General features: G+C 51.3%; 1 protein-coding gene across 1 annotated transcript; it reads left to right on the forward strand.

Moving 5' to 3' along the window:
* Positions 1-4,235: 4,235 nt before the first annotated feature.
* NAT16 (N-acetyltransferase 16 (putative)) lies at positions 4,236-10,738 on the forward strand (the record flags this gene model as incomplete). Its single annotated transcript, XM_080677459.1, is given in 9 exon segments — positions 4,236-4,734; positions 8,031-8,187; positions 8,190-8,252; positions 8,256-8,375; positions 9,296-9,365; positions 9,368-9,507; positions 9,933-10,029; positions 10,198-10,350; positions 10,665-10,738. Coding segments are annotated over 8 exon segments (870 nt in total). The 5' UTR covers positions 4,236-4,734; positions 8,031-8,034.
* Between the last annotated feature and the right edge of the window lie 542 nt (positions 10,739-11,280).

An 11,280-nucleotide genomic window follows, 5' to 3' on the forward strand; every position in this document is an offset into this window, starting at 1 on the left:
ATCCTTGCCTCCTTTGTCATAGATTAATTGACCATATTGGCATGGTTTTATTTCTGGGCTCTGTTTTCTATTCCATTGATTTATGTGTCTGTTTTTATGCCAGTACCATGCTGTTTTCATTACTATAGCCTTCTAGCATAGTATGATATCAGTTTCTCCTTCTAGGTCTCTGGCACACACATTTCCCACCCTGGCTTATACTGTCTCTCTCCTGGAACCCAGGGTGAGTGCCTGCAAATGAGATTCTGTGTGCAGCCTCTTTAAGGAAACACCTGAGTTTCCAACAGGCTTCTCTCACCTGGATGGATGAAATTCCCACTGATTTTTGCAGCCAGATATTATGTGGGCTCCTCTTCTTGCATTGGTGTTCCGGGCTCAGGAACCTAATGTGGGACTGATCAGAGAGAACCTCTGAAGCTGAGATATTCTTCTGGATTCTTTTTCTAAAAAAATATATTTTATTGATGTTTTTACAGAGAGAAAGGGAGAAGGATAGAGAGTTAGAAACATTGATGAGAGAGAAACATCGATCAGCTGCCTCCTGCACACACCCTATTGGGGATGTGCCCGCAACCAAGGTACATGCCCTTGACCGGAATCGAACCTGGGACCCTTCAGTCCACAGGCCAACGCTCTATCCACTGAGCCAAACCAGTTAGGGCTCCTCTGGATTCTTAACTGCCACATGTGGGTGTGGGGACAGCCTATTTTGCATCTCCACCCTTTCTACCAGTCTCAATGTGGCTTTTTCTTTATATCTTTAGTTATAGGACTTCTGCTAGTCTTCAGATGGTTATCCAGGTTGGTTGTTCTATAATTTAGTTGTAATTTTGGCTTGGTCATGGAAGGAGGTAGTACAGTGTAGTATAGCGTCCTACTCCGCCATCTTGATCTGAACCCTGCTAGCCCCAATTGAGTGACCTTTGATAATCAGTCTGGCCTCACTCTCCCCAAATGCAGAAATAGATTGAAATAATTCATTCATTCATTTGTAACATACTTATTAGGAATCTATATGTGCCAATACCTGAACTAAGTGCCAAATAACTTAGTTCAATATATAGATAACTGTGATGTCAATCATGTTCTAAAAAAGTTTATGGTCAAGCTCAGTGGTTTTCCAGCTTTCTGTTCCCTGATTCATGAAGTTCCTAGCATTTTGACAGTCCTGAAAGAATAATAAACAATAGAGTCTTCAGTTATGTCTGAATTCCATAGTACAAACTGTAATACACCACATTTGAGAATTGCTTATCCAGTTGGCTAGATCATAATATCTACCATTAATTGAATTTCTATGCTATGCCAAGCATTTTACAAACATTATCTTATTCAATTTTTACTGGAAGTTAGGTACTATGTCCTCTTTACAGATGAGGAAACCATGAGTCACCAGTGAGTGTGTGGCATCTGTAATACCAGATGATTCTTCAGTGCTTTAATTCTGCATAAGGCTTTTAGGTACTCTGGCTCTGTGACTGTGGGCCAATAACTTAATCTTTGATCTTTGGTCTCCTTCCTACATGCAAAAGGAGCTTGGCATGACAGAGTATAAGAGATATCCAGCTCAGTTCCTGTAAAGCACTTTTATGTCTTTTATTTCACTGCTCTCATCCAAGTGCAGATGTTCCATACATAGCTGCAGATATCCTGGAAAGTTAGATTGTAGATTGGGCAATTGCCCAGAGAGAGGAGGGGCAGTCACTATATCAGGAGGAGGGAAGAGGACTAAGCATTAGGAGCAGGGGGGTCAGAAAGAACAGTCAAAACTCACTAATCTAGGGGAGGAATTCCTAGTCTCTAGAATCCCAAGAGGCAGCAGTGTTCAGAAGACCTGGGAAGAAGATCCAAGGTGGTCCATTGTGGGGAAATAGTGGGAAAGAAAAGGGAGAATGGGGAGGGCCCTGCAGTAGAAAATGGACCCAACTGAAATGACACAGATCAAAAGTAGCACCCTGTTGACAGTAAGATACACCTGGTCCAGAGGGAAGACAAACAATAAGCTCTCCCAAATGAAAGGGCCAAGTAAACAAGCCCAGCATGAAGGCCAAAGCCAATACTCAGGAGCCCAAGGTACAAGACAGTGTTTACAAAGTTCAGAGTGACTGATGGAAATCTCCAGCATTTCTAGTACTGACATTGTTGTGTGCTTTATAGTTTGTAAAGTGATTTCATGCTTTCACAGGGTACACTTGACCTCTGAGGGGTGAGTAGTAAATAGAGTCTGAGACCTGATAGTGTCCCTTGCCAGCTATGGGACCTAGCCCAAGTCATGGAACCCACATTCTTCATTTATAAAGTGAATAAACAATCCCACCCATCCTATGGTGTTATGAGGATTAAGCCACAGTGCTTTGCAAATATGCTAAGTGGTTCTATGGCTCACACATATTAGAACCAGTAGTGGGTACAGGCCTGAGAAGCCTTTCAACTAGCTGATCACTCTTCCATCCCCCACTGGCATTGACCTTAGCAGATTTCAAAGCATGTAGCATAGGGTGATGGTCCTCCTCCTTGCATCCTCAGAGCACTTAAGGATGCTGAATGTCTCTTGTTCTTTTGCTGGGAAGGGCAGCCAGGAGATTAATCAGTCATCTTTCAATTTATCACTACTGCCCTCTATCCTCCAGGACAGTCAGGATGGAGGAGGCTGAACATGGTGATTTTAGAACCATACTGCTTTTGACATGCCAGTGAGCAGTGACATATTGCTCCGAATAACTTGGATATTAGGGAATTGGAACTTTGGGAAACTTTCAAGCCTGATTGAGGGAACTGGAAGTACACCAATGTTGGACCAGTCCAAGAGTTTCTGATGGCAGAAGCTGAAGCTTCTGGTAAAAGGGGAGGGATTAGGATGTTATTGCATCTCCCTTCTTCCACTAGGACTACTTCCTTCAATTCCTCTAACTTTTTTGAGGTGCTTTCCCACGATTGAGCATATCCACCTTGACTGCAGCTTTGGGAGATGCCTACTGTGTTAGCAGTTTCAAAAATCAGAAATGGGGAAGGGGAGTTCTATTTAAAAAAAAAAAAAAAGGTTGTGTTTTTTGTGTGTTACTTTATTGGCTGACCTGAAGCTAGAATTCAAGAGATGAGGCTTATCGCTTTAACCACGTGGTGGGTGAATTTCAAGGAACACGATCCTCCATTTCACCACATTCAGCCAATGGGCTCAGTTTAGCAGGTTATGGAGTCCTCATCTTGGAAAGTATGAAAATGGAATGAGATGGGTGAGGGATCAACTTTGGTGGGAACCAGGGAGCATGGGAGCTGGGCAGGTCCTGGAAAGAGGACAAGAGTGGGAGTCCCTTTCTCAGCTGACTGTAATACTCCCTACAGAGCTTTACAGCTACTAAAGGGCTTTCACATCCACCATTTCCTGGCTCTTTACGGGGGTAGAACTGCCCGTGTATGTATCTCACTTTATGGTGGGGGAGGGAGCCCTCAGAGTTAAGAGGCTGGGCCACAGGCTTATTAGAGTCAGGGACAGTGCTGCCCTTGGGATTCCAGGTGCACACTGTGCTTCTCCTCCCATCCTTCCTCTACCCACCCCAGGTGGCAAGGGGTGCGGAGCCCTGCTTGCTCAGATCCCAGCGCGTGCCTGCGCGCAGAGGTCTGTGCATGCGCTTGGTGTGCACGGATGTACCTGAAAGTCTCCCCTTCTGCGTGCTGCCCCGCGGGAGCCTTGCTGCCCGACGGCCCCTGAGAAACGAGAGGCTGTGAGCTGAGCCCACTTGTACACCTGAGGGACAAGGCCGCTCTGCGACCCGGGGGAATGGCGGCCCGTCTGACCCATCTCGGCCTCGCGCCACTCTTTTCAGACTCGCTTTCTTCCGTCTCTTGGAGTCTCTTCGCTTCCCGATCTTCACGGGTTTCCAATTTCCTCTACCAGTTTCTCGGACCCGGTCCCCAGGGCAGTCCTTTTCTAGCCGCTATTACCTGACCGCTGGAGGTCGGAGAAAGCTTATGTTCAGGGGTGGCCCTGGAGGAGGCGGCCTGAAGGACCCTAGGGACTCCCGAACCGAGCACAGAGATTTTGTGGGCAGGCGGCGATAACTAAGCCAGCATCACCCTCTCCACCAAAACCCAACACACCTTCCCAATCTCAGGGCCGTTCCCCCGCCAGGACAAGGGGTCTAATCCCATCTGCAGGGCTAGGCCACCCAGCTGAGCCCGCCGCCAGGACCACAGCGGCTCCCCTGCACCCCACCCTGCCCCGCCCCGCTCGGGCCAGCGCCCGCGGGACGCGAGTCCGCTCCGAATCCGGGCCGGGTTTCCCCCACATCGCTGGGGTCTCCGCCCCTCCGAGTCGCCAGCCTGGGCCCAACCGAGCGTCGCCGCGGGAGCCACGCGCACCGCCCGAACCCAAACCACTGGGCGCCGGCGCCCGCGAGCCGCACTGAGCTGCGGCGCCGACTCCACTTTCGCATTCGAACTCCCTGAGTCTGGACCCTTGCGGTTCCCGCGCGTCATCCGAATTTGAGCCTCGGGGCTCCGAAGTGACCCCTTCGCGGCACCGTTCGCTCTCTGCGCGGCCATCCCGCTCCGCTTCTCAGCATCCTGGTCCCGGCTCCGGAGAGGTAGGGGCGCCGCGAGACTTGAGGGGACTGGCCTCCTCCACGGAATGGGGGCCGCAGAGGCCGCCGTCCCCCAAGGAAGAAAGCCGCTGCGCCCCCAGGGCCAGGCCCCGCCCACTCCCTGACCAGATAACCGAGACCGCACTGCACTCAGGTACTCAGATGCGCTATCCCATCAGCCCTCCTCCACCCCGTCGCCATTTCGTTCCCACCTGTCCCCAGAGTCTGCTGCCTAGGGGGACGGACCCCTGCCAAGTTAGATAGCTTCCTTGTGATCTCTCTCCAGTCTGCTTTCCCCACCCCAACTCCTGAAAGGGGCCGAGGGACTCGTCTTCCACGGCTGAGGCCCTCTGAGGCACCCCCTTCCTCATCCGCTGCCTCTGCCCCACTTCATCCTTCCTCCCCCGCCTCTTCTCCAGGTCTCTGTTCTCTTCCAGCCCTTTTCTGGCTTTTTCCTTTCTTGACCCCTCCCCCCACCACACAACCGGGAGAAGGGGGTGTGTCACGATGCTTTCTATTTATAGGCTTCCTGGGTAGGGGGTGCTGTGCTAGAACTTTTTTGGCGTCAGCTGAGCCCTGAGTCATGAGGTGTCATGTCTGTGATTCGGTATCCATGCCTCCTCCCGCTCCCCTCTCCCATCCTCTCCACCGAATGTCCTGTCTGCCTTTGTCTCCTTTCTGCCCCCGTTGCGCTCCTCGAATCTTTGGGCGCTTTGTGTAGCTGCCCTCTCTTTGTCTCTGCCTCTCTGCTCTCTGCTCCCTCTCCTGCCTCTTCCAGTTCCCAAAAGCTGGGACTTCTAGGGCATCAGTATTTCGGGGCGGGGGGTAATGGGATGGGGGCGCTCCCAGCTTGCCGGATGATTACTTCAATCATCTCCTTCTCCCCAGGTTGACCATTCATATTTATGAGATTGAAAGAACAGATACAAGGATGTGGGGGATATGGATGGCAAGGGAAATGCTACCCCAAGAGATGCCTGAACTACATTTCCCACAGTGCCCTGGAGGCACAGGGCTGCCTCTGCCTAGACACTTTCTGGGAATTAAAGTTCAAGGAGTGGGTTGGAGGGTATCATACTGGAGGGTGGGACGTGATCAGAAAGTGGAGCAAGGATTGTAGAGCTGGCTGGCAGCTTTGGCTTGGCCTGGAAGCCCTAACCTATTTTTTCCCAGCACCCACCTCCTTCAAGGTTTAAGGACTTTGGAATCTTTGTGTCTCCAAAAAGGGCAATAGGAATAGAGGAGTGCCTTGAAAGAAAAGATGGGTGATGAATTGGGAAGCCTTTCTTTCTTCCTTGTGACCCTGGGAACTACCCCACCCCTTCCCCTTACAAACAACCTAGTCGGAGATGTAGAGACACCATTGGAAATAGTCTCATCTTGAAAGCAAGGGAGGGAAAGAAAAGCCTAAAGTCTTAGATCTATTAGATGTGTTCCAGTTTACAAGTTGCTCACATTTTGGCCCCCTTAGGAGCAGGGGGGGGGGGGAATTGCTGATGTTACTCCTCACCTACCAGCTTGCATTTTCCAGGGACCCATGGACAGCTGGTGAGGTTGCCTGGAGATGCAGTATAACCTGCTCAAGTTAACCATCATCCCCAGAGCCTGATGCAAGGAGTGTGATGCTTGTTGTTGGCCTAGAAATTGCTGACAGTGGGAGGGAAAGCAGTGGGGTTCCTCCTACAATCCCATGTCTGATTCTGAGTCAGCTCAGCCCTTAGCATTTGGGACTTCTGATTCCAGTCAAGGACCCAGTGATTCCTATCTTTGCTCTTCAGACTAGGTTTGGAATCACACATACACACACACATACACATTAAAAAGTTATATGTTTTTTTTTCCTGCCTCCCTCACTGGCCTGGAAGCCAGAAAAAAACTTACAGTCTTGGGCCTCGATTTCCTCAATGTGAAAGGAATGGTTTGAACTTGGTGGTCTCTAATGACCCTAGTTGGGCCTCTAAGAGCCTCTGAGCCTGTGCCTCTGATCCTCTGAGCCTGTGCCTCTGAACTGTCTTACTTGGAAGAGCCTTAAGCATCAGCATCAGATTGAAAAGAAAGAGGGAGATGGTGGTCATGTTTTGAATCTTTTTGTGTAGCAAGCGCTCTGTCTTCACATTAGTTTTGTTTATGGTATGGAAGCTAAAATCACCCCTAAACCACCCCTTAGTGCCTCTCCCAAGCCTTGGTAATGTTCTTGTTTGTGGTTGTTTGTTTTTTTGTTGTTGTTTTTGTTTTTTTTAAATCCAACCAAGCCATTATTACTCTCCACAAAGTAGTTGTCCCCTAGGATGTTGGTTAATAGATGCAGGTTGTGTGAGGGGGAGAGTATTATAATTGGCTGGAAAGAGAGAGGAGGGGGATTTGATCAGTCTGGAGGAAGGAGATCTGGAAATAGTCCTCATGACTTGGGGAGGGTCTCTCTTTTTGGCCCTGTCTTTAGGCAGGGAAAAGAGAAAAGCCAGAAGCCAAACAGGTGCCAGATCCACAGGGAACTGACCCAAAAAGGAGACTTTGATGAATGGAAAGGACAGGGAAAGTCCTATGTGGGAGATGGGGCAAAAATTATAGGAACAAATTTTAAAAGGAGGAAAAGGGAGGAGAGAGAAGAGAAGGGATTCCATCTTTGGAGGGAAGGAAAATGGGGAAGGGACATGGGTGATCTTGGTGGACATTTGGTTTGCTGGAGCCACAACAGAACCCTTTTCAAAATGATCACCTCATACTGGAGTGGAGCCAAGTCTCCCTAAGGAGGGAATATACTCAAGGAAGAAGGAAAAGGTGGTTTTGCTGAGCCTGGAAGGAATGGCTTGAAATTTTCTAATGGAGCTCTCCATGTATTCACACCCTTGGTTTATGTTTGAATGTGGGTGTCAGGTGTGGAGGGAACTGGGGCATCAATGTGTGTGTGTGTGTGTGTGTGTGTGTGTGTGTGTGTGTGTGTCTGGGGTCTACATCTCCCTCCCTTTGCCCTGGAATGATAAGTAACAATGATAAAAAAAAATGGTGGGAGTTGAATCCTCCGCTTTCCCTGGAAACTGTCCTGGAGAGGGAGTGGAGATTATGGGATTTTTTTTCTCATGTTGCTCTTATAGAGAGGTGGTAGGGCGCTTGAGGAGTGTCCCTCCATTATTTATACCCTCCTTCTTTCCTTTGAGTCCTAGGGCTGACTGGGGATGGAGGAGGTCAGGGGCTAGTCTCTGGGGAGCTCACAGGGCCCTGAGTTTGTGAGTGTTAAGACAAATCCTGGTTGGGTAGAGCAGGCTAGGATTAAGACTTCTTGGAGCTGGTGTGAGGGGGGAACTGGAGGCCCTCTATTCCCAGGAAGGTCTGTGTGGAGAGAGGAGGAGAGCAGTGTTTGTGTAGCAAGGGGTTGTGGGGACTATTTGTATAGAGGAGGCCAGATGTGGAAACAGCAGACTGACCCCAATGCTGGGTTCTCTCTTTCTGCAGGTTAATGAAGCTGGAAGCTGGCTGCAGTGTAGCCACCTCAGAGGTCCCTAAGCCTGAAAATGAGGCTGAGCCAGATGTGAAGCTGCTCTCAGAACACCTGCCACAGGAGGCCAGGACTAAGTCCAAGTCTGGGTTAGGGATGGAGGCGGAGAAGGAATCTCTGGGGGCCAAGGATCTGGGCCCGAGACTGAGACTGAGCAGTTGGACTTTGTGGTGGCCACATAACCGGAGTTTGAGAAAGTGCTGGCCATCTATGGTGGCCTTGACTATCTTCCCAGCTGCTACCACATCTGGCTCCAGGATCCCAACCTCACGGTGGTGCTGGCCAAGCACACCAGAGAAGTGGTGAGAACCGAGCCATGCCTAGGTGAAAAGGGGTGAAGCCATGTTTGGGTGTTTGAATCTTAGGAAGGAGAGGAAGCGAGCCTCTCTCCCTCAGCCCTTGTCAGATTGCTGAAGATACCGAGAAGGCTTTGCAATCAAAGAGTAGGGTATTCAGATCCCTAGCCAGTGAGGGTGGGGTAGGGGACACATAGAACTCAAGAATAGTGGAGGAGCCCAGCTGGCTCAGTGGTTGAGCATTGACCTATGAACCAGGAGGTCACGGTTCGATTCCAGGGTCAGGGCACATGCCCAGGTTGCAGGCTCAATCCCCAATGTGGGGCATACAGGAGATGGCCGATCAATGATTCTCTCATCATTGATGTTTCTATCTCTCTCCCTCTCCTTCTTCTCTGAAATCAATAAAATATATTTTTTAAAAAAAGAATAATGGAGGGACTGGTGAGAGCTTTGGTATTTGAGGAGTTTCTGGGGACAGGAGCACAAAAAGAGGGCAGCTAGTGGGGTGGGGGTAGGCTGGGAATGGGAGCAGGTAGAGTGGGGCCAGGAGCCCTAAGTAGACTGACTTCTCACACAAAGAAGCCTGGTTACATGAGTGAGCAGAACCAGTTCAGAGATGGGCTCTGGGAGAAGCCAATAGGAAAGGGGCGTGGTGGGTAACCGGGGCGTGGCAATCTCCGGGACCCGTTTGCACCCGGAGCTTCCGCATCTCTAGAGGTGGAAGCGGCCCGCCCAATCAGCAATGAGCGTTACTGCCAGGTCTGGAATCAGACCCAAGTACTGAGGAGAGCTCCCTGGACAGGTACCAGGTCTGGCCTGGCGCCCAGAGTAATGATGAAGGAGCGCTCAGCGTGTGGGAAGAGGCGAGCCCTGTGAGCCCAAGTGGCAGAGGCAGGGAAGGGGCCCCCTAACGGCCTGGGGAGTCGGTGCACTTGATCGATGCGAAGAAGACAGCGCTGGTGGAGGGGCTGCGCCTGGCGCCCTGGGAGCGCGGTAGGGCGTGGCCTGCCTGCTGCAGCGCTTCTGCTCCCAGCTGGTCAGGCGGCAGCGCTCAGGGGTCAAGGTGGCACAGCCTTCCAGGGACGACCAGCGGGACCCCCAGGAGCTGAAGAAATACCGCCTAAACATCAAGCAGGTGAGAAGGACAAAGGGGCTGGGCATCTTCCCCCAGGCTCAGCCAGTCACCCGTTTCCTTTCTCTACCGGTTCTACCGAGTGGGAGCCCTGCCCTGGGACTCACAGTCTTTACCCAGACCCTTTTGCCAAGGGGAAGTCAAACAGCTCCCGACTCCCAGCTGCCAACCCTCGGTCCTTACTTCTGGAGACTGAAGAGCTCAGGAGTCTAGACTTTGGTGACCCTGCCTCCCATGCATCGATCCTGTCTCCCTTCAGGAACCCAAACATCTGAGCCTTTATCTTCCCCGCTCCGCTTCCCCCATCCTACCAGCTGATCTGCTGCCTCACTTCCACCTCTCTCAGAGACTCAAGGGCCCACAGCCCCAGTTCCCTGGACACTTCACACTGACCTCACCTCTCCTATTCAGGTTTTGCCCCTGGTTAGTCCTTGCTATCCCCAGGGGACCCAGGCTTTCACATATTCCACTTCACCCTGCACCGCACGATATGTGCCCCTGTGGGTCCCAAGCGGGAGCCTGTGGGTGTGAATGTGGAAGTGAAGATGCGGAGAGGCTGAGGCCCCACCGGCTGGCCAGTTCTCCCACCGCCAGCCCCGGTGCTCACTTGTGTCCCCCACAGGGCATCCTTTTGATCCAATTCAGCACATCCGTGCTTCAGGTGCTCCGGGCCTCTGGCACTGTTAAAAGCAGGTGGTGACATGGCAAGCATCACAGGCATCAATGGCATGTGCCAGCTCTTCCTGGCGCCCCAATTGTGGTCACAGCTGGCTTATATCTGCCAGGTCGGCTTGGGGCTCGAGCTGGTCAAATGTTACACGGACCAGTACTTGCTGGAGGCCACAGGTGAAGTCCCTACTATCTGGAGAAGATGCCGCCCCCTTTCCCAGATCCTCAGAAAGCCCTGCCCTCATATGCAAGCTCCATCCCCTCCCATGCCCCCTATCCTTTCCCACTGCTGGTCCCTCTTTCCTTCCCCTTACCTCTCCGTTGCCCACTGCCAGATCAGAGCCACCCAGTTTGGTGGAGCCCCTTGCACTGCTATTGTCCACCTTTTCCCCTTCCTGGGCAAAGAACCTGTTCCGTCGTAGGCTTCAGAGCTTTTTCCTGTCCTAGTCTGGGAGTGAACTCTGTCTTTCCTGGCTTCTCCCTTCTGACAGTACCTCTCCAGGAGCACAGCTGCCTCAAGCCCTCAGAGCTTGCCCGTTCTCCCCTCACTGCCCTGTGCCTCTAGATCAGTGTCCTCTCCCTTTTCTCTGTACCCCCACCTTCCTCCTCCCTGGACCTCCCAGACACTTACCTCCTTTTCCCCATTATCTCTTTATCACCCACCCTGTGTGCAATATGGAAAGAGACCCAGTAAATGAAATAGATTTATAATGCTCCCCCTACTTTGAACCCCTGTTTACCCTTTGGTGATGCACCTTTTTGAGCTTGCACCCTCTAACTGGGGTTTCCTCCAATTTTGCACCATGTTGGTATTTCACAGGCCCCATCCTAATGCCGGCAACCAGTGGCAGAACCAGGGGGTTCAGGCTGGAGAATTTGGTGTAGTGGAGGGCAAATCCCTCAGCCAGTGTGAGGCTGCCTTCTAGTGAGACTGGAACCCACCTCCAGGTATTTCTGGACACTCCTCCCTTTCTCTAGTTCCTTTACACTTTTTGGACTTTGACAGTCTTCTATTTAAATGCAAGTAATGCCCTGGCCGGTTTGGCTTAGTGGATAGAGCATTGGCCTGTGGACTGAAGGGTCTCGGGTTCAATTCCAGTCAAGGGC

The sequence above is a fragment of the Plecotus auritus genome, assembly GCF_963455305.1.
Source record: "Plecotus auritus genome assembly, chromosome: 7".
NCBI classification, from domain to species: Eukaryota; Metazoa; Chordata; class Mammalia; order Chiroptera; family Vespertilionidae; genus Plecotus; species Plecotus auritus.